Source organism: Ambystoma mexicanum, chromosome 8, assembly GCF_040938575.1.
Source record: "Ambystoma mexicanum isolate Mex_15411 chromosome 8, UKY_AmexF1_1, whole genome shotgun sequence".
NCBI lineage: Eukaryota > Metazoa > Chordata > Amphibia > Caudata > Ambystomatidae > Ambystoma > Ambystoma mexicanum.
In genome coordinates this window covers 330979836-331007244 of record NC_090929.1, presented here as the reverse complement: position 1 = coordinate 331007244, position 27409 = coordinate 330979836, and the positions used below count along the sequence as shown (strand labels likewise).

The window sequence follows — 27409 nt, the reverse complement described above, 5'->3', positions numbered from 1 at the left end:
GGGAGGCACACGTTGTACTAGGGATCGAAGCCCGGCAGAAGGGGATCCCAAGGCGAAGAGTAATCGCTCCATGAAGATTTATTTAAGGAACTTTTTGTTTTGGTTGATTGTAACACATCAGGTCCTCTGAGGCAAGAGACTTTGTGTGAAAGAGACTTGGCCACAGAACACCCTGATATTTTTGGAAACTAACTAACCTGGTGCTGGCGAGGCCCAGGAGTGTGCTGTTTTCAGGAGTTCCACGCTGTCCTGTGCTAAAAACGTGGTTTTAGGTGGTTTAGAGACCCCAGCCATACCATCCTGATTTATTTTGTGAACACTTTTTCCTTTTCTGATGAACATTATCCCACACTATTTTGTAACTTGGCGGTAAGGAATGGCAATTTTTTTTTTAGTATAGGCCAGTTTTATTTCACAAGACGCCACTAAGAATGCCTTATTATTTAATGGTTGTAGCTTGCTCCCATCTTAGATTTAGGTTTAGATTAGGCGTTTTGTTTTTCTCACCCATTTGTACAGTTTAATAAACACCCTTGAACTGTGATCACTTGTGTTCGTCTTTACTGTTGCCACCATGAGTTCCTTACAGCAGAAGCAGAGGTGGGATGCAACAGAATGGGGGAAAGCAGCACCAATCCACATACCAGGCAGAGCAGACTGACTATTATGCCCAAGATCAAACACAGCCATAGGCACAGACCCAAGACGCGTACATGCAAGCATATCAGCCTATGACATAGGCACCACAAATACAGGGACCCGTACAGCCATATCCACAGGTACCACCTGCACAGCAGATGCAGAGACACATGCAGCCACCACAAGCAGCACAGCAGGATGCTGGGACACCGACACTCGCAGACTCCATAGGATCGACTCCCATCCAGAAGCTAGTGGGGCGACTTTTGGGGGGCAACCAATTCATGGGGACATGGATGTTATTATACCCACAATAGGACAACCCACAGATGGACCTGATGTGTTTAATCCTATCTGTTACACCCAACCCGGCAGAGGACCATGTGTAGGGATGATGATAGGTGACAAGACCTTTTCCTTTCTCGTGGACACGGGGGCAAATAGATCCTGTATCAGGGAAGGGAGATACCTAATGTCAGGCAATGCCATGAATGCACAGGGATTCTCTGGAGCGGTGCATTTGGTTGCTTTTACAGACAAACTTTCCCTCTCTATAGGGGAGCATGACTTAGCTTTGCCACTATTGTATTCCCGACAGACACCAGTGAACATAAAGGCAAAATACATAATGAGTAAGCTCAATAAGACCATCTCATTTACAGACCAGGGGATAGTGTGTTCAACACCAAGGTTTCATTACATGAATGTGAGGGAGATACAGAGGGTGTGCCAGCAGGCACTGAACTGTTCCAATAGGGAGTGGAGGTATTGATAGCATGGCTTCCAGGGATTCAGGGAAAGCTATGGCGATTACCCAACAAGTACATATTCAGTCCAGAAGTTCCATTAGACAAGCCTGAGGGGAAAGTGGTCCCAATAGAACTCGAGGAGGTAATAGTGCAGGAAGACAGGATAACATTGCACGGGACAGATGACACAGGATGATCCTGAAGGACAGTGATTGCAGTGGGGGAAGGGTACAAGTTGATTGACGTTACAGATGAAGAACTGTTTCAGGGAGATCGGGCAGATCACAAGGTAGTGTTTGACATTAGCATTACATATTGGGTGAGAATACACTGCAGGGAAGTACCACATAGAATGGCTGTGTTGCAGAACGCACCATCGCCATTTGTCGAGGAAGCCTTGGAAAAGGTACCCAGGGTTTTATGGACCACAAGTCCCTATGACGTTGGCTACTGAAAGAGATAGGGGCAGTAAGGTTAAAGAATAAACTAAGAATAATTTTACTAAGGGCGAAACAGTATCCCTTGTCAAGAGAGGCAGAGGAGGGCATCTATGAGACCATCGCAGCATTAGTGAAACAGGGCATTCTGGTACCATCAGAGTCACAGTACATTACTGCAGTGTACCCTGTGAAAAAGGCAACAGGGGGGTCATGGCATTTTATACAGGACTTGTGCCCTTTAAATCAGATTGTAGAGGCAGATTTCCTTTATTTCCAAATCCAGCAACAATTCTATGTAGCATTCCCACGGAAGCTACCCACTTCACGGAAATAGACTTGAAGAATGCTTTCTTCTCTATACTACTTCACATAGAGTCACAGGACCGGACTTCCTTTCTGTATAGAAACCGGAAGTGGAAACATACTCTGCTCCCACAAGGGTACTGCGAGTCACCTTCCATATTCTATAGGGTCCTCCAGATGGATCTAGGCAACATACAAATGGAAAGTACCGTCATACAGTACATTGACAACATTTTGATCTGCAGCAAGTAATACATGTAGTGCAGAAATGACTCAGTGCACATGTTGACAGTATTAGCAGAGAAAGGGTACAAGGTAGATAAGGGAAATTGTCAGAAGGTGCAGTACATTGGACAGTTAATATCACAGGAGTGGCAGAGAGTGAAACCAGAAAGAGCACAGGCAATCTATAGGACGCCAAAACCTACAACAGTGAGGCAGATGCAGCAGTTTTTAGGTCTCTGTAACTATTGCAGAGCTTGGGTATTTGACTACAGCATGTACACAAGCTCTTTGTTAAGTGCATTCAAAGAAGCACAAACAGGGGAGGGCACACTATAATGGACAGAAGAAATGACAGATTTATTCGAAGAGCTTAAGAAAACAACATGCACAGCTCCCGTGTTACGGATCCCAGAATATCAAGACACATTTTATTTGTTCTCACACTCCAATGGAGTAGTGATGACCGTAGTGCTCACACAGAAGATTTTAGGACACAAACCATTGGCATATTATAGTGGGAAATTCGATCCAGTAATGAGGGGACACTACCCAGGTGAGCAAACACTGGCTGCTGCTGCATTCGCAGTAGAAAGGTCAGTGAGTATCACAATGGGGTGCAGTACCACCCTTGTTCTGAAGCATACTCTCTTTGCAATACTTGAACGGCCCAAGAGTACACTGACCACACAGAGGGCTTCAGGGTATCGAGCCATGAAGGTAGTAAGGTGCAGGACTGAACCCTGTGACATTTGAAGCCGAGCCAATAGAGGAAGGAGACCACAAGCACAATTGCACCACATACATGGAGCAGTATGACGACCTTTCAAAAATGAGAATAAAGCCACTTGACGGAGGAGAAGTGCTTTACATTGACGTTTTTTTCAAAAATAGACCACACCACAGGGGAGACACACACTGAGATGGCGGTAGTAAGAATAAAGACAGACGGGACAGCTGAAGCAGTAGCAAGTGCACGGTTACCATCACATTTTTCAGCGCAGGTAGAATTAGTGGCTCTCGTATGGGCATTGGAACAGAGCAAGGACCAGGAAGTGACAGTCTATTCGGACTCTGCCTACGTGAGGTCTACAGTGCACTCTGGATTGTCACGATGGCAGAGGATGGGCTTCCGACCTGCTGACGGCATGTCAGTGCAGCATGTGCCACTATTGGGCAAACTCATAGAGGCACTTCAACTCCCAGCAGACATAGCTGTCGCAAAGTGCCAAGCCCACACGAGGGGGGAGGACCCGGTCTCCAGGGGCAATGAAGCAGCAGTTGCAGAAGCGAAGCGCTCAGCATATTTTGTTGACATTTCAGATTTTGATACTCCATCCCAAATGCGTATTCATGTGCGCACAATGGTGTTACAGGAAGGGTACAGTGCATTACCAGTGACACAAATAATGGAGTTACAGGGACGTCCAAAAACGGAAGAAAAATAATTATGGTGAGAAGGGGATGCTCTATACCTCCATCAGCTGCCCTATGGCGACAGGAAAGTACAGGCAAGCTGGTGATGCCACTGTCATTATTACAGACTGCACTCACACAACTACACCATCCTACCCATATGGGGAAGGATGTACTTGCTGTTCACATTGGGGAAGAATGGTTTTGTCCCAAGTTAGCGGAACATGTGATCGTACTTGTGTTACCTGCAGGAGTTTCACAGCGTGGCATACACCGAGGTAAGTGAGAGGAGCCGTACCTTGCCCGCTAGGTCTGTTTCAACATCTCCATGTAGATTACATAGACATGCTCCAAGTATGTCAAGGCTACTGCTATATGATAGTGGTTGTGTGCCCTTTTTCCGATGGATCGAGGCCGGTCCCTGTTCACACCCTGATGCCCTTAGAGCAGCAAGGTTCCTGGTTAGAACTGTTTCCCTACGCTGGGCTGTGCATGAGGTTTTGCGGTCTGACAATGGTCCTCACTTTGCTAATGAAGTATTCCAGCACATAACAACTTTACTGGGGATACAGCATACATTTTCCTGTGCTTATCACCCATAAGCAAATGGGGTGTGCGAAAGCCTAAATGGCCTATTGAAAGAAAAAAAAAAGCAACTCCAAATAAGAGTTGGCTACATTGTATGCCCTTAGCACTGTTCGCATTGCGCAACCAACCTAGGTCCGACACCATTTAACGCCACACAAGGTGGTAACTGGACTGCGCATGCGACTACCCCTGGCTCCTCCCACTAGGGCGTTGGCAGATGCCAATTATGTTGCTGATGTATTCAGTAAAGAGATGTACGAGTATGTTGCTTCTTTGATGGCTAGTGCGTATTTTATCTATCGCCAACTGTGGGCATGGCGGGAGAGGTCGAAGAAGAATGAAGAGGACAACATCCCAGAGGCCAACACAAATCGCTTAACACCACCACAACTTTCCCATGAGGACTCTGTTCTTAAGACATTTCACCCATACCTGTACAAGCCCAGGTTTAGTGGCCTCTATACTATGTAGGAAGCAACCGATAGAGCAGTGAAAATACGAGGTAAAAGAGCCTGAAACTACATCAGAGACATGAAACCCTGTCGGGCAGAGACCTCTCTCAGCCACAGAGAAGAAGGGGGCGATTTGGGGAAAAGAGGAAGAGTGAAACACCAAGACAAAGACAGGCAGAAGACTTGCAGCCAAGATTCACACGCTCTAGAGCAAGAAACTAGGGCAAGGACTTCCTATACATTCAGACTAGGCACACTGTCTTTTTCTTACAAATAGTTATTCATTGTGAAAGTGCTGAATGTTATTTCTGTGTTTCATGATTTTCCAGAAGCCCCTAATTTCCAGGATCACTTTGTTCAATTCTTCATACAATCTGAACAATAGTATCACAATGGGGTGCAGTATCACCCTTGTTCCCTTGAACAAATAGAGGAGGGTGCCTCCTGGCCTATTTTTGTTATGCTTTTCTGCTTTATTTGGCACAAACCTATCCACAACTTAATCATGGAAATCATCCATCATAGAAGTGCTCAATGACCCCAGAATCTGTATTGTGTGGGAATGACTTTTCATCATACCCGCACAATACTACACACATAGATCTTGATCTAAAATGAATTTACAACATAATCACACATTTTTGAGGAATGTCAGGCAGATTCTTCACCACATTCCGAAGAGGAGTAAGTTATCGGTACCATTATTAAAAGTGCAATTGTGATATTTTGTGCCAGATGCTGGTGTATGGAGACGTATACAGAGATGTATACAGAGACGTATACAGAGCTGACGGATGGAAAGAAGGAGCGGTGGGGAGCAAGGCACATGCGCTCCTAACAGTTCCAGTTCGAATAGTACAAGAGGAAAACGACAAATACCCAAAAGAATGGGAAGCAAGTGCGAAGTTACTAACATGGGTGGAGAACGAAGCTGGGCCAATGCCCATAATACCAATCAAAGGAACGACGGTCCAGTAAAGGTTGGAGAAAACAAGGAATGTAAGCAGACAGTAAAAGTTTCAGGTATGAAGGTTGGAACAGCTGTATTTATGGATCACTATTGGGCCTGCTGATCAAAGCATACGTGAAACTACCACCTAGCTGGGGGGGGCTACGTGCTCACTGGTGCACCTGAACACACCATCACTGGTAGCACCCCAGAAGGATATCAAAGTAGATGGATTCCCCAAGATGGACTCTAGCAGGAGAAAGAAGAGGTCTGCAGAGCTGACCACCATGAAAAGTGAAAACTTTGCGTCATCAAAAATGGAAGAGTTCCTAGATGCAATACCACCCGAGCATAGACTGTTTAGTAGAACAGACATATTCTTTGCATCCATCATTCCAGCAGTACACGCCAGCACAAATGCAAAATGGCTCCAGATTACGAGGTGGGAGCTGATGCAGACAATGCATTCGACCGTCAAGGGGTTCAACACAATCAAAGAAGAACTCTGAGCAGTGAGGTTAATGTTACAGAATAAATACGTTGTAGATCTACTAACAGCCATGGAATGAGGAGTTTGTGTCAAGGTCAGGTCTTCTTGCTGTACATTCGTTCCAGCAAATGATAAAGACAATGGAACACTCACTGAGGTGGTTACTAGGTTATCAGATTGTCATGCACCAGCCCTGGAAATTCATGCATAGGTGGAAATACCACTAACATGGTTCTGATTGTTCCAGGTTGAAGGTCTAGTGTTTTTCCAACATGGCCGCCGGGAACTATAAACAACGATGCAAACTGGCGCTTAGCGCGTTGTATCGACTTCGTTACGTTCGCTGCCAGCTTCGTTTCCAGAGGCGACTTGCAGTTCAGAGCTCATTCTCTCCCCGTCTCCCTTCTCTGTATGTGTTTCACCTTTATTCCCTCACGTGGGTGTTTACAGGTTAAGGTAAGGTAGCGGTTGGTTCTGTTTCTCTATTCGTTCATACACATAGCGCTTACCTCCCTTTGTGTCTGCCGCTATTTCCCTATAAGTGTCTACATCGGCTATCTCTCTCAGCTTTTTCTCTTTATTTTACCGACGTCCACTGTATCGGAAGTCTTACCTTATTCTATTTCTTTCCCGTTATCGTCTGTCTTTTTCTTACCTATTTCTTTCTTTTGTGGAAACTACTGGACTCTGATTTCTATATTCAACCCATCATTAACTCCATCAGAGGAATTGTTGGAGAATTTGTGTACTATTTCCAAGGACAATTGAAAGATACTCTCAAACAAACACTCACCGCATCTACAGACGGACAGTTACGATCTCTCAGGGTTTTTTGCCTTTGGGCTTTTTCCCAGCACGAAGGGCGTGCTCCTCGGGTTTCCCCAAGATCTGTAAAACATCCAGATCAAGGTGGCCACCGAGGGAGCGCGTCCTTACTTACGTCAGAAAAAGGAGAAGAAGTCAGGAGAAAGCGTAAGAACTAGGAAGAAGACAGAAGCATTAAGGTTGGAGGAGATACAAGAAGACCCAGGTGAGGAGGAGAAAGGGGTAGAGGAATCCAGTCTTGACAGTATACAACGCCCAATCAAACCTATGGCGTCTCCGGAACAGATACAGGAGATGTGCAACGCCATACAAGGACTCAGAGTGGAGATGCAAACCCTGCATGCGGAGAACCTCCTACTTTGTCAACAGGCTGCAGCTAGAACAGAAAGTAGAGATGATCTACCACCTATGCCATTCTCATATGGTAAATATGAAGGAAACCCCAAGACAATAAAAGAGTTCCTAGATGCCTGTGCAGTATATTTTTCCTTCAGACCTAGAGCTTTCGAGTCTGAAAGGGCTCGGATAGGATTTATCATTGCTAACTTAGCGGGTAGTGCTCTGGCCTGGGCGACCCCCCTGGTCACTAACCAGGATCCTTTGGTTAATGATTATGCTGTATTCATACAGGGCTTCAAAGACCGTTTTGAACGTCCGGAGGTCCAGTATACCAAATACGAAGCTTTCCTCGATGTAAGGCAGGGAAATCAGGACCTTCAAGCTTACATTGCGCAATTCCAGAGTCTAGCAGTATCCGCTGGTTGGCCAGATACAGCGCAACAAACGATCTTCAGAAGGGGATTGAACGAAGAAATGAAGGACGAATTGGCCCGCGTAGCTCGTCCCAACAGCTTTCGTGAACTAGTTACCCTCTCCCTCCAGATCGAATTTCGGATCCAAGAGAGACGTTTGGAGAGAAGGAGAGGAAGAGGCTATGTCCAAAGGTATAGTCCTCCACAAGGAAGAGGAGAGCGCCCAACCCTAGAGGAACCGATGCAGATAGGATCTACCAGAGGACCCTTAACCAAGATTGAAAGGAAGAGAAGACAAGAACTGAACCTCTGTATGTACTGTGGATCCTCTAGACACAGCCTCAAGGACTGTTCTGAAATTCCCTCCAGAAGACAGGGAAACGACAGACCCCAGGTCTATGCAAGGGAGATCGTGGGGACAATGGCTCAAACCCTTGCAAACTTACCAGATTCAGTCAGGAAGGAATAGAAGACAACCGTTTAATGGTATTTCAGGTCTTGTTTTCCTACAACTTGAAACAGAATATCCCTGTACTAGCCATGCTAGATTGTGGAGCTGCGGGAAATTTCATTGATGTCAACTGGGCCCAAGAAAACCAAATTCCACTCCAGAAAAAGACAACCCCTCTCCCAGTTGAAGGTGTAGATGGACGTCCTTTATCTTCCGGAGTTATTACGATGGAAACGGTTCCTATCTCATTGGGAATGGGACACCACACGGAGAACCTTAGCTTTGATGTCATCAGAGCGGCACATTTCCCTCTGATACTAGGTATCTCCTGGTTACGACGTCATAACCCCACAATAGATTGGACAGCTAACAAACTCAGCTTTGATTCTGAATATTGCGGAGAACATTGCATGAAGGGACTCCAGGTTGAAGTCCAAGCTAGCATTTCCAAAGGACTATCCAACATTTCTGTTTCCTCTATCCCCGTACAGTACCAGACTTTTTCTAAGGTGTTTGAAGATATAAACCCTAGACTCCTCCCACCTCACCGAAAAGAAGATTGTAGCATAGACCTCAAGGAGGAGGTCTCTCTTCCATTTGGACGGATGTACCCTTTGTCCTTAGCAGAAAAGGCTACTCTGAAAGAGTATCTAGATACCAACTTGGAGAACGGACTGATTCGACCATCAAGGTCTTCAGGAGGAGCATCATTGTTCTTCATATCTAAAAAGGACTCAAAGGAGTTACGCCCATGTGTCGATTACAGGGGTTTAAATAGCCTGACTATCCGTGACAGATACCCAATGCCCCTTATTCGAGATATTCTCGAGGCAGTCCGGAATTCCAGAGTATTCACCAAACTCGACCTAAGAGGGGCCTACCATTTGTTAAGGATTAAAAGAGGGGATGAGTGGAAGACTGCATTCAGAACACCAATGGGGTTATTCGAATACTGCGTGATGCCATTTGGATTAGTGAACGCCCCGGCGATATTTCAGAGATTTGTGGACAAGATCTTTGCAGATCTTCTATATACATCCGTCGTGGTATATCTGGATGATATACTGATCTTCTCACCATCCTTGGAAGAACATCGAATTCAGGTTAATAGGGTTCTACAGAGACTACTAGAGAATCACCTCTTTGCTAAACCAGAGAAGTGCGTCTTCGACGCTTCCGAAGTCTCATACCTCTGATTTATTTTGTCAGCCAATGGGGTACGAATGGATCCTAACAAGATCCGGGCAATAGACCGATGGCCAGATCCTTCTTCTGTTAAGGAAATACAACGCTTCCTTGGTCTGGCAAATTTTTATCGTCGGTTTATTCCTAATTTTTCAGACCTGGTTTTGCCCTTAACCTCACTCCTTAAAAAGGGAGTAGTTTTTCACTGGGATACAGAAGCACAGGAGGCATTCAAGAACCTCAAGAAACACTTCACTTCTGCTCCAGTTTTGTTACAACCTGATCAGACTAAACCATTTGTCCTGGAGACAGACGCCTCCGGAGGTGCCTTGGGGGCAGTATTATTACAAGAGAATCAAGAAGGGGAAGAACACCCCATAGCTTACTACTCCCGCACCTTGACGGGAAGTGAAAGGAATTATTCTGTGCTCGAGAGAGAGCTATTAGCTATGCGAGCTGCCTGTCAAGAATGGAGACACCTTTTGCAAGGGGCAGCGCAACAGTTCACGATCCGCACAGATCATAGAAACTTGAAGGTACTCCAACAGATGGAGTGTAGAAATTCGAGACATGCTCGCTGGGCATATTACTTTTCTAATTTCGACTTCCAAATCACCTACATCCCGGGATCTCAGAACAGTGTTGCGGACGCATTATCCCGAAGCTGGGAGAATGAGGAGAAGCCAGAATTACAGAGGGAAAGAATCCTACCGAAGCATCATTTTTATATGATCGCAAATCTTTTTCTACAAGAAGTTCATAGTGGATTGGAAGAATTTACACAAGAAGTAAGAGAAACCTATCAATTGCAAGACATTGACGGATTATGGTTTCGCCAGTCTGCACTATTTCTACCCACCTCAACTCTTCAGAACCAAGCCATCCACTTTTGTCATGATCTACCCTTGGCAGGACATAAGGGGGAAAAGGCAACTTATGAACTGATATCCAGAAGTTTTTGGTGGCCATCTATGCGAAAAGATATCACCTCCTATGTTTCTACTTGCCCCATCTGTGCTATCAATAAGACACCTCGTCAAAGACCATTAGGACTCTTACATCAAGCCAAGGCACCGACACGTCCTTGGGAAGACCTTTCGATGGATTTTGTAGTAGAGCTACCAACTTCAAATGGTAAAACAGCAATTTTGGTAACGATTGATTCTTACACAAAGCTAGCCCACTTTGTAGCGTTACAAGGAGTACCCTCTGCCTCCGAAACGGCTACCATATTCCTCAAGGAGGTTATAAGACTACACGGCTTACCCCGAACCATAATTTCGGACAGAGGAACCCAATTTACCTCAAAATTTTGGGACTCCCTTTGTCATCAACTTGGAGTTCAACGAGCTCTCTCCTCGGGGTATCATCCTCAATCAAACGGACAGACGGAGAGACTGAACGCCAATTTAGAACAGTACCTCCGTTGCTATTGCAATAGAGAGCAAGATAACTGGGCTTCTTTGCTACCCATGGCAGAATTTGCCTATAATAACACTTAACATACAGCTATCAAGATGAGTCCCTTCAAATGTACCTACGGGTACCATCCTCATCACTTACCAGGAATCATAGCTCCAAGATCTAAGATATCCACACCAGCCATTGAAGAGATGTTAATGGATCTCAGGGTCTCACACAAAGAAGCATTGCGAGCACTGGAAGACAGTAGGAGGAAGTACAAGGTGTCAGCCGACACCAAAAGAAGCCCCAATCCATTATGGAAACCAGGAGATCGAGTCTGGCTCTCTACTCGGTATTTACCTCGTTGGATCCATATGGGTAAATTTGCAGCCAGATTTATAGGTCCATATCGCATTCTATCCAGGATCAATCCAGTCGCATTCAAGTTACAACTACCCAGCGCCTTAAGAAGAATCCATCCGGTCTTTCATTCGTCTCTTCTAAAGGCTCATAAGGACGATCCTTACAAGAGAACAAGAAGAAGCCCGATTACTGCCCCTCCCGAAGAACCAAAAGAGTATGAAGTGGCCAGATTGGTTGATTCTCGTTATAGAAGGGGAACTCTTCAATACCTGATTCATTGGAAGGGATATCCGATTGCTGAAAGAACATGGGAACCCAGATCACATGTACATGCCCCTCGACTGGTTCAACAGTTCCACCGACGGAATCCGGGGAAGCCTGGAGGAAGCAGGTATAGAAGGGGGCATACTGTCATGCACCAGCCCTGGAAATTCATGCATAGGTGGAAATACCACTAACATGGTTCTGATTGTTCCAGGTTGAAGGTCTAGTGTTTTTCCAACATGGCCGCCGGGAACTATAAACAACGATGCAAACTGGCGCTTAGCGCGTTGTATCGACTTCGTTACGTTCGCTGCCTGCTTCGTTTCCAGAGGCGACTTGCAGTTCAGAGCTCATTCTCTCCCCGTCTCCCTTCTCTGTATGTGTTTCACCTTTATTCCCTCACGTGGGTGTTTACAGGTTAAGGTAAGGTAGCGGTTGGTTCTGTTTCTCTATTCGTTCATACACATAGCGCTTACCTCCCTTTGTGTCTGCCGCTATTTCCCTATAAGTGTCTACATCGGCTATCTCTCTCAGCTTTTTCTCTTTATTTTACCGACGTCCACTGTATCGGAAGTCTTACCTTATTCTATTTCTTTCCCGTTATCGTCTGTCTTTTTCTTACCTATTTCTTTCTTTTGTGGAAACTACTGGACTCTGATTTCTATATTCAACCCATCATTAACTCCATCAGAGGAATTGTTGGAGAATTTGTGTACTATTTCCAAGGACAATTGAAAGATACTCTCAAACAAACACTCACCGCATCTACAGACGGACAGTTACGATCTCTCAGGGTTTTTTGCCTTTGGGCTTTTTCCCAGCACGAAGGGCGTGCTCCTCGGGTTTCCCCAAGATCTGTAAAACATCCAGATCAAGGTGGCCACCGAGGGAGCGCGTCCTTACTTACGTCAGAAAAAGGAGAAGAAGTCAGGAGAAAGCGTAAGAACTAGGAAGAAGACAGAAGCATTAAGGTTGGAGGAGATACAAGAAGACCCAGGTGAGGAGGAGAAAGGGGTAGAGGAATCCAGTCTTGACACAGATATGCATGCCAAAATGGATGCAGAGACGAATGCTGCAGCAAAAAAATGTAGGTTGGCTATAGGTATAGGGCGGATACATTTACATAATGCTAAGAACCTTTCTTTTCTTTTGCCAAAGCGAACCCGTAAGATGCAGAATATACGTGGACCAAGCTTGCATATGCTTTATTGCAACTAACCATAAGAAACCATGAAGACACATAGGGAACCTATGGGGTGACTGAAGTGTTTGGGGTTGGACAGACAGGCCTTAGAAACATGGAAGGGGAGAGACATTCCCTGCAGCATGAGGCGCAGAGCTGGTGTTCACAGCCAAGGACAGGGGCGGTGGAAAATTCATGGTTCCCGAGGCAGCAAGCCACCTGTAAGAATTCAGAATAAAATCCTCATAATGGCAGACAAAGGGGCTCAGTTTTACCATCCCTTCACACGTGACCTAGCAGAACAGGACAATGCCCTGGGAAGAGAAGCTATTCCCAGCGAGACAGAGTGGAATGATACAAGTGTTGCTTAACAAAACTGCAACCTGCAGGTACTCTCCCAGGCTAGGTGATCAGACCAGTAGCAACAATGTGGAACACACAGCCCTCCATATTACTTCCTATCACCTTGAAAAGTGTAGGGTTTAACTTTTAGGGGTAGTTTCAAGAGGAGCCACCTGATATGAGAAGCCAGTAGAATCACTAACCTACAGAATTCCTATATGTAGTTAGCTCAAGCTGACCAATGAGGACACCCTATGTTGTTTTTCCTGTATGATCCTGGTCCGTTTGGGATAATAAAGATAGCAAACTTTGCCCCATGGCAGAGTCTTCTGTTTTTGCAATGGGGAGTCTTTGATGGGCCCGAGATTCTCTGCTAACTTGGGATATTGTTATTGCGAATCCCCAATTCCTCTGGCATACAACACTACTTGGCTTACAGCTTCACATGTGGTGGCCTCAGGAAAGCACTTTGATTTGTCCTCACAGAATAAAACAATAGTGGGGGCCATTCTGAATGGATTCATCGAGGATAGGAAGGTAGTGACCATGGACCAGGGCTTCCTGTAGATTGTACAGAGAGGTCACAGCCTTCCTTTCTTGACTTTTCCTCCAGGTTGCCCTTCACAGCAGTGTAGACAAGAACTTTATCAGGATGCTTTAAAAAGGAGTCATACAAAAAGTGCCCAAAGTATAACACCATACCAGGTTTTAATCAAGATATATTCTACTCCCAAAGTGGAAACCAAGAAAAGGTATGCCCATTTTAGATCCGAGAGGCCGAAACAATTGCATGTGAAAAGAAAGATTCAAAATAGAGGCTCTGCCTTAAATCCTATGGGCTCTATTGGAGTACAACTGGATGAAGTCTCTGGACCAGCAGGAAAGAAGCTACCTTCAGTTTGTTACAGCAGCCCAACATTGGCAATTCATGCTGCTTCTTCTTGGCCTAATATCGCGGCATAGTGTCTACACCAAGGTGATGGCAATGATAGTGGACCACTTGCATCTGGCAAGTGTGGAGGCATGCACCTCCCTCTAACACCTGTAAGTGGAGCCATCATGTTGGGAGGGTATGCTGTTTGCACTTCAACAGACTGGGGAATACACAACAGCTTCAACATACTGGGGAACATACAGCAGACTGGGGAACACACACCAGCTTCAAGCCAGCTTCACACCAGAGTCTTGCTTGCAGCCCGGATGTTCTTGAGATTGTTGGGGCTGATAGCCTCTTGTACTTTGCCAGTTCCTCAGGTGAGGCTTCACATGAGGGCATTGCAGTGGCTACTTAAATTCAGCTGACCTTGCGCTATGGTGTCCATGCAGAACAGCAGGGAATGCTGTTGTGGATGCTGTCCATCCATCTTGGAGGGGAAGGTTGAACTTCCTAATAAGAAAGGTTTATCAGGAAAGGTAACTTTAATTGACACCCCATAGACAACGGGCACCACTACCTTGACTTTTGCGTTTTTTCAAAACCAACTGTAACACCCATAGCCGTCAGAAGAGGAGCACCCACTAATTTGTGGACCACTACTCCACTACTGCCCTTTTCTCTTTAAAAAAAAAAAACTTTTCTTTGAGTTCAGGATGATATAGCAGCATAACATACAGTCAGTTGGCAAGTAAGACTACAAGGTTGTACATGACACTTTGGTGCAACCTGCGTTTCACCTTCTCATTTTCCAATTTAAAGAGACTACTTTTTACACAGTTAATCTTTAGACAAGTAAGCTCTAAATTCACACCAGATATCTTTTGGTCTGGACGCGTAGGGCAGTTTCAACATATATAGTTCTTCACATTCATTGATCCATGTTAATTCTTTGAGACACATGTTAAAGGTAGGTGGGCTACGAGACTTCCATTTCATCAATATACATCTTTTTGCTACCATAGATCCAATATTTAGCAGGGCTCACAGGCTTTTTTCTGGTATATCATGCCATATTCCAAACATAGCAGACGTTGGAGATTCGTATCTGCCTGCCAGTGATACTAGATAGTGCGTTGTATATTGACTCCCAATATTGTACCAGAACTGGACAGTTCCACAGCATATGTAAAGTACCTGCATTTGGTGTTCCACATCTCAGGCATTGACTGTTTCTCTCTGGGTATATTTTATTAGGTTTAAGAGGCATATAATGTAACATCTGCAGTATTTTATATTGAATCAGTTTTAATCACATGTTCATGGATACCTCTGTTGCGAATCTACAAATAGCAGCCCACTGCATGTCTATTATGACTACGCTGAATTCTGTGTTCCATTTTTTCTGGGACGGGTCTAGTACCTTAGGGGTCATAGTCAGTATTTCCCTGTATAGAGTGGCCAGTACATGGCGGCACTGTTCAGAGTTGGCAATATATGACAGCAGTTTGGTTTCTGGGGGCTCTTTTGGGTAGTCTGGCCATTTATCTCGCAACGCTGCCCGCACTCTGTAGTAGTGTACTGGATTGGTCAGCGTAACCTCATGTTTAGTTTTACAGCTATCTAGTGACGTGAATTCACCCTCCAAAAATAGTTCTTAATGGCACGGTAACCCTGGGGTTGCCATCTTTGCTTAATCGCCAAGTCACTGGTAGGGGTTAAGTGGGGGTAGTTCCATAGTGGAAACCAGCAGTAATATGGGATCTCAATCTTCAATCTAATGAATATGCGCTTCCACACTTCCACCATGCACAGCATCCGGTCAAATTGGCAATCCCCTGTGTATGTTCTGTCGAGTATTAGTGTCCTCAACTCCGTTCCGCTAGCTGCTTTCGTTTCTAGTTTGACATGCGGCAGAGCTGCATCTGTGCAATACCAGTGGGTGGCATGTTGAGATTGCGCCACTAACCAATACACTTCCATATTAGGTCTGTTGAATCCCCCCAGTGTGTATGGTAGCACCATAATCAACAATTATTTCTGCACCGCTCCCACATGCCACAGAAACTGGGATGTGTTTCTATGGAGATTCAGAAAAAATTGCTTTCCTGGCCAGGTTGCAACATTCACAAATATGTATATCATTTTAGGTAAAATATCATTTTTGTTAGGGCCAATCTAGCCGCCAGGGAAATGGGTATACGGGACCAGGCAGAAATTTTAGCATCTGCATATTTTTGCAGGGATGTATAATCGTCCGCAGTAGGAGTATCTTTGGCTGTAGACAGCATCACCGCTAAGTTTTGCAACTTGTCTGGGGACCACTTTAATTGGGACTGTATTGGGGTACGGGGAGTGTTGTCTGTCAGGGGGAATATTTCTGACTTGCTATAGTTCACAGTGAATCCAGAGTATGTGCCGAGCAGGGCTATGTCATGCATTATTGGATCCAAATTGTGCTGTGGGTCTGTAACATATAGTAATACGTTGTCAGCGGAGTTCGGGGGTGCCTATTATTTGAATGCCTGTATTACAGTGACGGGAGCGGGTGAGGTCTGCCATGGGTTGTATAGCCAAAGCAAACAGTAGGGGTAACGGGGCAGCCCTGTCGAGTGCTGCTGCCGAGTTCAAATGGAGCAAATTGAGTCACATTTGTGCGAATGGCTGCCCTAGGTTTTGTGTACAATAGTTTAATATAACGTATGAATGATTCCCCCATACTGCATTTCATCAGAACAGCAAACAAAAAGGCCATGAAACCATGTCAAGTGCTTTTTGGGCATTTTTGGCTACCGACACTGCGTTTGCCTATGGGGAGATATGTGCCATGATGTTAAATAAACGCCTTAAGTTAAGGGACGTTGTGATGGATCAAAGCGGGCATTAGAGGGAGCAATCTGTTGACATGGGGGTAAGCGTAAATTTTGGTGTCTATGTTCATTAATGATAACGGCCTATAAGAATTGCATTCACTGTTTGTTTGTCCCGGCTTGAGCAAGACTATCACTATGGCTTCACGTAGAGCCAATGGTAATTGGCCTAGCCAAACAGATTCCTCCCGGAGTCTCAGTACCAGTAGAGCGCTGTATTCCATGTAGAACTCGGCGGTGAGCCCGTCAGGCCCCGGTGCTTTGTTTCTGTAAGTCTTTAATCACCTGCATGAGTTCTGCTCCTGTTATCAGGGCATTCAATTGTGTTCTTGCATTGGGGGATAGACGAGACATGGGGATGTCATTTAATAGGTCTCCCAATTTGTGTTCGTCTATCCCCCACTAAAGCGCTTTTCAATGTATGCCCTGAGATCTAACAGTGATGCAGTCTGAGCTACATCGAGAAAGACGGCTTACAGAGAAACATTTGCAGATCCAAATTTCCCAACCCCATTCTGACAATTTTCCATTCTGACCATACGTATATATGATTGATTTAGAAAGATATGTTTAAATGGGGGAGGTTGAAAAAGGGGGCAGGCTAAGGGAAGGAGTAGGGCAGTGGGTGCTAGGTGGAACTCCCCATTAAGAAAAAACTAAAGAGGCAGTAAAGAAAAGGAAATGTGCACATTTTGCTTATTTTTAAGAGAGTAGTGAAAATGCACACCTCACACCTTTGGCATACAACTGAGAAAAACAGGTTTGTATGGATTTTCAGGGGCGTGATTTAACAATGTCTTCCTCCACCTTTACCCTGACTATTTTTTGTTCAATCTACACCTGCTGCGAGGTTTATTTATTTTCTAGAGGTGTGAGGGGCAAGGGCTGAACTAAGTGTGCACTGAACTGGTAGACAATGAGGTGGCACTCAGTGAAATGGCAGCAGTGAGATGGGGGGATTCCAGTCTATCTTTAGGTGGTCCATGGGGTCTCTGCCACCCAACTGGAAGTGCGGCCAAAAGACACAAACAATTGTCTGTCCATTCTGTATTTGTCCAAGCTGGCAAGCTTATGGCTCACTTAGGTCTAGTCTGTGTGGACTCTCCTCCGACTTTGAAGTATAAAGCAGGGGACAAAAGATGGCAGTTGTATTGACTGGTTGTTTTGGAATTCACTTCATCACTTTCGTCTTGGGAGGATAGCTCAGGGGAAACGTGCTCACCCTGCAAGCAAGATGACACGGAGCACCACAGGTTCGATCCCTGGGTCCGCGCTTAGAAACCTCTGGGTATTAAGCGCGTAGTAAATAACCTATGATATCATATCAGAAGCGTTGCCGTGTATTTTCATGAACACTGTAAAGCCTACCGATAGAGCCTTTAACTTACTCACCCACCTGGCTTGTATTGCTACCAGTCTTCAGGGCGAGGAATTTAAAGTCACAGCTGTACACCTGCTCAATCAGTTGCTCCAGGACCAAATTCAGATCCCACTGGGCCGGTGGATAGCGGATGATCAGTTTCTTTACAGCTTGGACCACAGTAGAGATCTTGAAAAATAACCCTGTTGGGGATTTGTAAGGAACTCATGGTGTCAACAGTAAAGACAAGTTGTCTTAGTTCAAGGGTGTTTATTGAACTATAAATGCACGGTGGAAAAACACCTAACCGAAACATAAATCTAAGATGGGAGCAACCGTCGACCATCAAATGAAAAATAAGGCAGTCCTAGTGGCATTGCGTCAAAATAAAAGGGCCTATACTAAGAAAAACTTATTGCCAATATCTTACAACTAATTAAAGAAAGAGTGTGGGATATAGTTTCAATAAAGAAAATAAGTGTTCCAAATAATACGTCAGAATGTGAATGCCAGGGGTCTCCCTTCCCCATGTTTTCAGCACGGGACTAGGTGGGACCTTGGAGCACAGCACACCCCCAAGCTTTCTCAGCACGAGCCAACAGTTCAGTTCCAGCCACCAGGTTCTTCAATGGTAAAGTCTCTTTTCATTAAAAAGTCTCTTGCTTTCGAGGCCTGATGTATCCAGCAAACAAACTAAATGTTCTATTCCACAGTTCACGTTGGGTGATGGCTTCACCACTGTGTCCCCCTCTTCCGGCGTAGACCCCTCAAAACATTTCTTTATCGATATCAGAACCCTCTGTGGCCGAGTCTCCTGCTTCCGAGGGTCTGATAGTTCCAAAAGAAATGAAAAAAAACAACAGACAAAAGTTCCTTTCCGATTGCACTCAAGGTGAGGATTTGTCACCCCTAGGTCCCCCTCTTCCGGGCGCAGACCCCTTTTGAATATTTGTCCCGGTTCCCAGCCTCTCTCTTCCGGGTTCACTATGGCTTTGCACAAAGACAGTTCATCTTTTAACTTTCAGCAGTCTCAATGTCTTTTCAAACAATTTTCGTGGACATTCCTCTGTTGGGTTCACTTTTGTAAAACACACTGTTTCTTGAGACTTTAGACTTTGCTCCTCTCGATTGGCATCCCTCCACCGGGTTCACTCTTGTCACTTCTCAATTTCCTTTTACTTTTTCTGATTGTGGGATTCACTTCCCTTGATTTCTTTTGGTGCAGGATTCACTTACCTTGCTTTCTTGCCAGTCAAGACTTTCAATTGTACAGGGATTTTGCTAGACCTCCTGTATGACCACTTTTCGCCTCTTCCCAAGGGCTTCTGGATACATGAGTTTCTACCATCGGGTAATCGCCAAGAGTTTCCTGCTTGAGCACCCACTTGGTGCCGCCCTCTTCTGTTGCTGGCTTTCCCCCTCTTTTTTCAATTGTATCTTTACAATTTCAAAGTTCAAATTAGCAGTTGGCTACTTTTCGTTCAAGACAGTTCGGTTTCTTATCAATTCTCCCCTCGACTCACCAGCTGTGATGAAACGCTTGCCTTTCTTTATCCCTGGAGTCGTGGTCGGTACCTCCGAGACCAACGTCCTTCCCCGGCTTGGTTATCAGCGGAGGAGGGTCTTGTGTACCGTAGACATCTGCTGCAACACACGCTGGCTATTGTTCACAGTCTTATACTTTCTGCAGAGGTTTCACGGGTCTGGGTCAAAAAGGGCAAGGTTGTTTCTCTCCTTGTCACCCTCTCTGTCTGTGCCGTCTTTCTCCTCCTTTTGAACTGCCTTGCTGAGTTAGCTTTCACATTGTGTGGTCTGCCTTGCTCGTCGTGTGCTCTTGTGTTCCACCTTTTATCCCTGTGGAGAAAGGAAAGGGTCGTCAGGTGTGTGTGGTTCTGGTCAATTGCCTGACTTTGCCGAACCCTTTGGTTGGGACATATAAGGTAAACAGTTTTATTGTCAGTCCGTTGTTTGTCGTGATGGGAGAAAGTGGACAAGGGGGTTGTGAGAGTTTCCAGATATCCGGCAGGATAGAAGGGGGAAACAGTGTTGTACGAATTATAACCTTTGAATGAGGGGGTTTGGTAAATTCAAAAGGGCAAGATTTGTAAGGGGTGTGGAACAAACGGGAATGACCAGGATTATTGTCGGGAAATAAACAGGGGGATTGTGGGAATGGTAGTGCTTGGACCTCGTAGACTGGGAGTGTGACAAACCATAATCCTAGAGACGTGGAGAAGAATGACTGACTGTTTGGATAGGAAACAGAAAACCAGGGATTCTGTGAGTTGTGGTTTTTAAGTGTTACAGTTTTTGGGCTCCTACGGGATTTGCCAGATATGGAGGGGTCGTTCGATTTGGGTAAGGGAAATTCTGTGGGTGGAAGAGAGGTAGACATGGAACAACCCATAAAGGTCTCAGGGACTCGTCCTCCTCACCTTCGTCCATGGGGAAATACTGCGTCTCACCTTGGATATTCCCCCAAACATAACCCTGGGTTCCCCTAACCAAGTGACCCTCCCTTGCTCGTCCACCCCCAGGGTTGGGATCTGAAAGTGCCAGCCCATCCCTGGCCACCTGAATAAGGGATTCTCGAGGTCCATCTGGGAGAATACCCTTACGTTTCTCACAGATTCCACATAAAGATGGGGAGCACGGCCAGGTATGCGTCACTGTGGAGACCTGGAGTGGAGTGAGAGTACAAAATGCAGCACCCTAGTCACCAAGGCCAAAAAGTAAATCAATCCGCAGCTGATTGCACCACCTTCAAAAGTGCAGCCACCTGCAGGAGTACATCTTTCTTTTCTTTGCTGCCTAATCCAACCCATAAGTTCAACAATGTTCTCAGTCCATGACATTGGAACCCAAGGCATTCAGAATCCATTCATAAGCTAAAAGCTACCCTGGTTTCAGATCTACCTCAATGACCCTTACAGGGCTGTTCAGGTACTTGTCTTAATGGGAGACACAAGGAAAATTCAGTAGAACTTAAATTAGAAAGTAATTAATATCTTTCTTTGTGCAGATCTCTACAGAAGTAGAAGAGTATCCGGTTTATTATTTTGTTCCATTCTGCTTTTCCTCAGGGGTAGAATTAGAACTGCTGTAAACTCAACATCCACAGGAGTTTGTAGGGTTAGCAGTTCTTGAGGAATGTGTCTAGCTGGGACCAGGCTGAATGAAAGGCCCATGTTCAAAGTTTCTGCCCGAGCTGACATGAACCCCGAATAACTTATTTGGGTTCTCTGGGGGAGATGCTTAAAGAACTTAGGGAGAAAGTGTTAGCGTCCAGGAGGGAGAATCTAACATTGAGTCCGAAAATTGAGGCACCTAGCTGAAGGGTTAGTTATTTACAGGCTGCTAGAATGACCCTCCCACCAGAACCTAATACCCTTTCAGAACCACTGGAGCTTTTCCCCAAAGAAGGATTACGAAACTCTAGCAGAAGGAATTTCAGATTTCGAGGCTCAAGTTTCAATATATGAGAGTCACTCACATTTGTCCATCCCATAGCTGCTCCAGAGCTTTTCGGAGAGAGCGGGAGACATTTAAAAGACACTTCAAATGTTTCCTTCCTTTCTTGTTTTGCGCTGAACTAGTCCTAAAAACGGTGTCCAAAGTAGCCATTTCTCTATCATATCTTTCTTGGGGCATGGCCTCTTCGTCCATTATCATGGTTTCACAAGGAAGTCTGGTCCTACATTTCTTAGACCTGTTGCCAGGTCCTCTAGGTAAAGGGGCATATCTGGACAGAGAGTAGTTGTCCATTCCTATTTAAGATGGGCAGATGGGTTGGGGAGGTGGGCGCCCCCGTCAAGTTCAAGAGAATAGATACAGGACCACCTCTGGACTTGTACACCAATTGTCTCTATTTGTGTATATTTTTATAATAAAAACTGAAAACATATTGGATGTGTCTAGTGACTTATTGAGAACCATTTCACAGTAAACTTTTCTGAGTGTTGTGGAATCAACAAAAGTCACCTGTAGTTTTCATTGTATTTCAGGGTCTTATTCATACTTCACTTCTAGTGACCCTTTTCCCCACCCTCATGCTTAGTTTCCTCCAAGTATATAGGTTACTGTCCTTTAAGCGCGGTTTTTGGATTTTATCAGTTCGATATTCAACAAACATATAGTTTTTCCAATGTAGCTTCAAAAACAAACAGTTTCTCAGAATTAACTTCAACTCTGCAGTCAGAATCTTTAATTCGACTTGGTTTACTATTTTCTTTCAGTGCGTTATTCAATATTAGCAGATTTGCTACTTTCTTTCAATTCTTTATTCAATACTGGCAGGTTTGCTGCTTTCATTCAGTTAATTATTCAATATTAGCAGATTAGTTATGCCTCACATGCCACTTGCCTTTCTTTCATTCATATAAATTTCACAGCGTCATCTGTAACTGAAGCATTTATTCCCTCTGCGCTGTTAACCACTTCCGCAGCCTGCCCGGAGCACCACGGTCTCTGGGTAATTTCCCCAGCACTCACCGGTCATAGGTGTCTTCCTAATGTGGCCCTCGCTGCTTTCCTCCTTGGTTGCTGCTTCATGTTCCGCGAGCCCCGCTCGCCTGTGGACTGGAACTCGGCTGACACAGGCAGCTTCAAAACCTCTGTGAGGCCGGACACAGTGTCCTCTCTGCTCTGGCTTCGCTGCAGCTCCGTTTGCTCCCACTTCACACAGGAGGCACTCCTCGGCTTAGGGATGTCGGTCGGCATCCTGTCCCCACCTCAGGGTCACACCATGGCTGCCTCCAGACTCCTGGAATTTCCTGCTGATCTCTTCCCTTGTTTCCCAGGTCTCTCTCTCTCCAGTTCACAGCTTCTCCTTTTATACACCCGTGGTCCTTCAATAGGCTGCAGGTGTATTCCATTATTCAGTTCTGCCTGACTGATTAAAAGGACATGCCTGATCTTCATACATTGCAAGGATCTTCTTCGTCCCAGTACCTAAGTGGTGAGAGTGAGTGGTGTTCATTACTCTCTGTTGTCTCTTTGTCGTCTCAGTAATGTCATGTGTCCCAAGAGGGGAAAGAAGGGGATATGACCTACAGTCACCCATAAAGGTCAGAGGAGGGTTAGGTTGGTTATCACTAGGATAAGGGGGCTACCATGTCTCTCCTAAACGCACCCACTCGCAACCCTTTTCCTCTTTCTAGTATGTCTGTGTTGATATCTGTTGTCATTCTCAGGGCCAAGGGGACATGGGGAGCAATATCCCATAACCGCCTATGGGCTAGGGGTTCCTTCCTGAAAGGAAAATGTGGAATTCCACGTCTCACCTAAGTGAACCCCACTTCCAATCCCAAAGGATCCTCCACCCAGGTGATACTCCCTCGCTTGTCGACCCCAAGGGTCAGGATCCAAAAGCGATGGACTTTCCCTGGCCACATGTGTAGAGGATCCAAGGGGAGTAGGAGTGAGAATAGCCTCAGCGTATTGCTCACACTCACAAAACAACATTTGAAAAGATTAGATGTGTGTGTGTGTGTGTCTGTGTGTGTGTGTCTGTGTGTGTGTGTGTGTGTGTACACACTACCTGTCTCACTTTCCTTTCCTCCCAACTTCCCTCATTGAGCTAAGTTAACACTCCCTGCAAATCTGAATAGCTTTCTGCTGAATATACTGGGAATATCTGCACATACAGTCCTACTACTCTGCTGCTGAGTCTGAATTGCACATTTGCTTAAGTGTTGTGAGCGGAGACCTTGGTCCCTTTACATTGATTGCAGGTGCCTGAGCACCTGAGTGTGAGCAGCTCCGACAAGGCTGAAAGTAAGGAAAACAAAATAATGCAGGTGGAAGAAAGACAAAGAAACAAAAGTGAAAGATAAAATTTGAGGATCATCCCATTAAGAGATACATGTTCACTCCCCCTAATTCAGGATGGAGGACATCCAACACCACTATATGTCCCAGATCTATTTCTAGGAAGAAGTCTCAAAAGTTTAGATTTGGGTTACAGGCCTCCCAGTGGACTATTGGGAGATGTATGTATTGTCAAATGCTTGATGCCGAGGAACTCTTACCATGACCTGTCTACCCAAAGTATGAAATGGTTGTCACAATGTGCTCAATAATATCAGGACAACAGCTATTTAGTTTTAACTTTTTATTAGAAAAATATATATCTGCAACGTAATTCGGGTTCTCACTCTTGGGGTGGGCCCGGCTTCATTTGCTGGTCTTACGGTTCTCACCTGCGTCTCCTATCTTCCCCCTCAAATTGTTCTCTCCCTTCGCCCTGGACTCCTCATACTGATTTTACCTCTGACTGTCTCTTTTATAGCCCAATCATTCCTGCTAAAGAGTTTATTTTGCTCCAGTTTGCTACCCCCTTAACCAATCTCTACCTTAGCTACTCCCCTGCTGGCCAGGATTTCAATGCAAGTTTTCAAGAAGCTTTCTAGCCCTGAACCCTTTTCAGGGCCTGCTAGCCCTGCCTTCATTCTCCTTCAGGCAGCCATGTGCTCAGACCGATTGATCTTGAGCTTGCTTCTGCTCTGGGTGAGTCTCTGTGCAAATAGGGGGTTGGGAGTGTTCTGGGTCACCTCTGTCCCATTTCAGGTTCTTGCCAGTTGCAGTCCTTTGGTTGTTACCCGACACCTCCCTGTTAGTCCATCTGACATTCTTGGGTTGGGTGTCTGCTGTCTGTGTGAAACTTTAGTCCATTCCCCTTTGGGTACCAAACCTATTCCCCTAGCTCAGGTTTTATTGGTTGTGCCCAGGTGCATTCTGGAAGTGGTAGTTCTAGTTTCCCTTCAGCTGGTGCTTCTTCCCTAGACTTGCGATTCCTGCCAGGCTTCCGAGGGTGCAGGTGCTTGCTGTTGTTCCTGTTCTCTGGAAAAACAGTACAAGAGACCTTACCAGGACAGGGTATGATCGGCATTGGCTCAGCGCAAAGGTCACCATTTGGCATAAACATGTTCAGGCACACCCGGGAGCTGCAGACCAAGGTCCCCACAACTCACCTCCCGTTTTAACAGTGTCACACCCATGACTCTTTCACATGGTCTAAATGTTCCTTCTGCCACCCTGAACCCTAAATGGAACTATGAGGTGGCAGGAAAGAAAGGAGCCAAAGGGCAAAAAGCATATAATAAAATAAAAGTCGTAAGGCGCAATGGTGGTGAGGGAAGGTAGCTCCAAGGCGAGTGTTTGAGCAGGTACGGAGACAAGGGATAAACTCCTTGACAGGAACAAGCACACTGAGACACGAACAACAAACATAGGAGGACAGATAAACAAGAAATAGGGGAATATCAAAAAGGGATGGAACACGACAATAGTCCTTCAAATTGGTTGAGGGTAGGGTACAGAGAGATACACTGGGCATTTGACCTAGAGATCATTGCCAATTTGCCTCAGTGTTATGCTGTTCAAGTTCATGATGGCTGGCATTTTGGAATTTGAGCATGTACGGATGTGTTCAGAATCAACAGAGTAATTTCCTTGGACCTTGGCTGCCATCATCCTCTCCTGAGCCAGTGCAGCCTCTATCAATCTGTCTGTCATTGACTGTAGCTCAGCTTTGAGACAGGAAGGCCCGAGGAGGGGTTCCAGGTCCTTTAGAATGTATTTCTGAGGTCTTTCGCAGTCTAGAGCCCTCATTGCTGGCTGTCTTGTTGTCTATCATGCCCTGTTTGCCTCGAGCAGAGAGGTTGGGAGTGGATTTATGCCTTCTGCGCTTGGGAGGAGAGTTATATAATTTTCATGATCGCCTTACGCTCTCAATCTTGCAGCAACACTTCCCCATTCTCGCAAATCCTTTTACGTACGGAGAGGACTCATTGCTTACCGGAGTGTCTTTGATAGGTCTTCGGAATCACTAGGGCAAATTTAAACCTGGAGATATTATTCCAACATCATCCACCTATGCTGCAGACTCACAACAGGCAATGCAGCAGACTACCCCATAGCCACACCTGCTCTCCTGGTAACCCGGCCATACACTCCCCATCAGACCTGACATCGTTCATACACTGGGATTTTCAGCATGCCCACATGCTCTGCTGCGGGCATGCCTCTTGTTTCTGCTGTAGGCACTGAAAAAAGATAAGAAGTTGGACCATGGACCCACTCCTCGTATTGGCCCATATGTGTCTATAATATGGCATCAATTAAACGTTTAAATGGTTTGTGCTTGTGCAGGGAGGAATAACCTCACTTTATAATCAAGGACGGGGTGAGCAACGACGACTTGGAGTAGCAGCCCATCACGAGGGTTAAACAAGGAGGCAATTCCTCCACAAGACCCCTTTCTAAACTGTCCCTCCCTTTCAGAACTCTACTCCCTTACTCAATTCACTCCTGATCATGCGTCTCCTTTTGCCTTCCTCATCAATCATTCCCACCTTTCCGTCTGACATCTTGCCCCTTCCTGAACCACCTTTAAATTTCCTCCTCCCATCCTCCTACACTTTTACATAACCTTCCTAGAAATTTAGGCATGTTCCCTTCAGGTCAGGAATTCAAGATGCAGTGTACTATAAGCAGTTTGAATCACAGATAATGTTTTTTCAATGGAGAAATTAGGTTTCAAGTACTTCTTGATTTAATGCATGTGTGTACTATTTCCCTATCAGATGCTTTTGAATTTGAAGCTGTGGAACAAGAGTATGCCCCCTCGCGAGAGGACATTAAAAGGGAGAGCCAGCGGATTATTGACACGAAGAAAAAAGTATCAAAACCCCAAAAGAAGAAGCACAGGAGAGAGCAGAAATAATTCTGATGCATCATGTTTTGCTGGTCAACCCCACTTTTCACTGGGGGAGAAATGTCTTATTTCTTAATAAAATAGTATACGTTAATTCCCAAGACTCTGTGTTTGTAGTGTGATCTTGCTCTCCCACATGCACATCCTGGATATCTAATTTTATTAGGATGTCTGTGCTTTGGTAACTGGGAATGCACGTTTCCGCATAGGCAGAGCCACCCTTACTTTTTCAGACCCTCCTCTTCTTACATTCAGTGCAGGGAATAGGAGACAATCCTGGGAACCTAATGGGGGACATACTATTTACACATCCAAATGTTAAGGGGGTCTTAATGAGTAATATAGTTCAATGTTTCACTCTTTTTAATGTTAAGGGGAGTGTTATGACAAACGAAACATGCATCAGGCCCAGTGTGCATTATATACACAGTCATTCAAAAATACAACCTTTAAATCACACACCGATTGATCAAATGTAAAGATCTGTGGACATTGTTACGTTTCCAAATGCTTTTTGAGTTCATGAAAATGAGCCAGGAGCCCTTATTGGTGCTACTTGTCACCTTCTCTTT

General features: G+C 45.3%; 1 protein-coding gene across 1 annotated transcript in view; it reads left to right on the top strand.

Moving 5' to 3' along the window:
- The window catches only part of CCDC183 (coiled-coil domain containing 183), an 893120-nt gene extending 866184 nt beyond the window's left edge, over nt 1-26936 (top strand). Inside the window, exon 14 of the mRNA XM_069612154.1 lies at nt 26707-26936. Coding sequence (XP_069468255.1) covers nt 26707-26846 — 140 coding nt within the window. The 3' untranslated portion in view covers nt 26847-26936. The remainder of the gene's footprint in view (nt 1-26706) is intronic.
- Nucleotides 26937-27409: the final 473 nt, after the last annotated feature.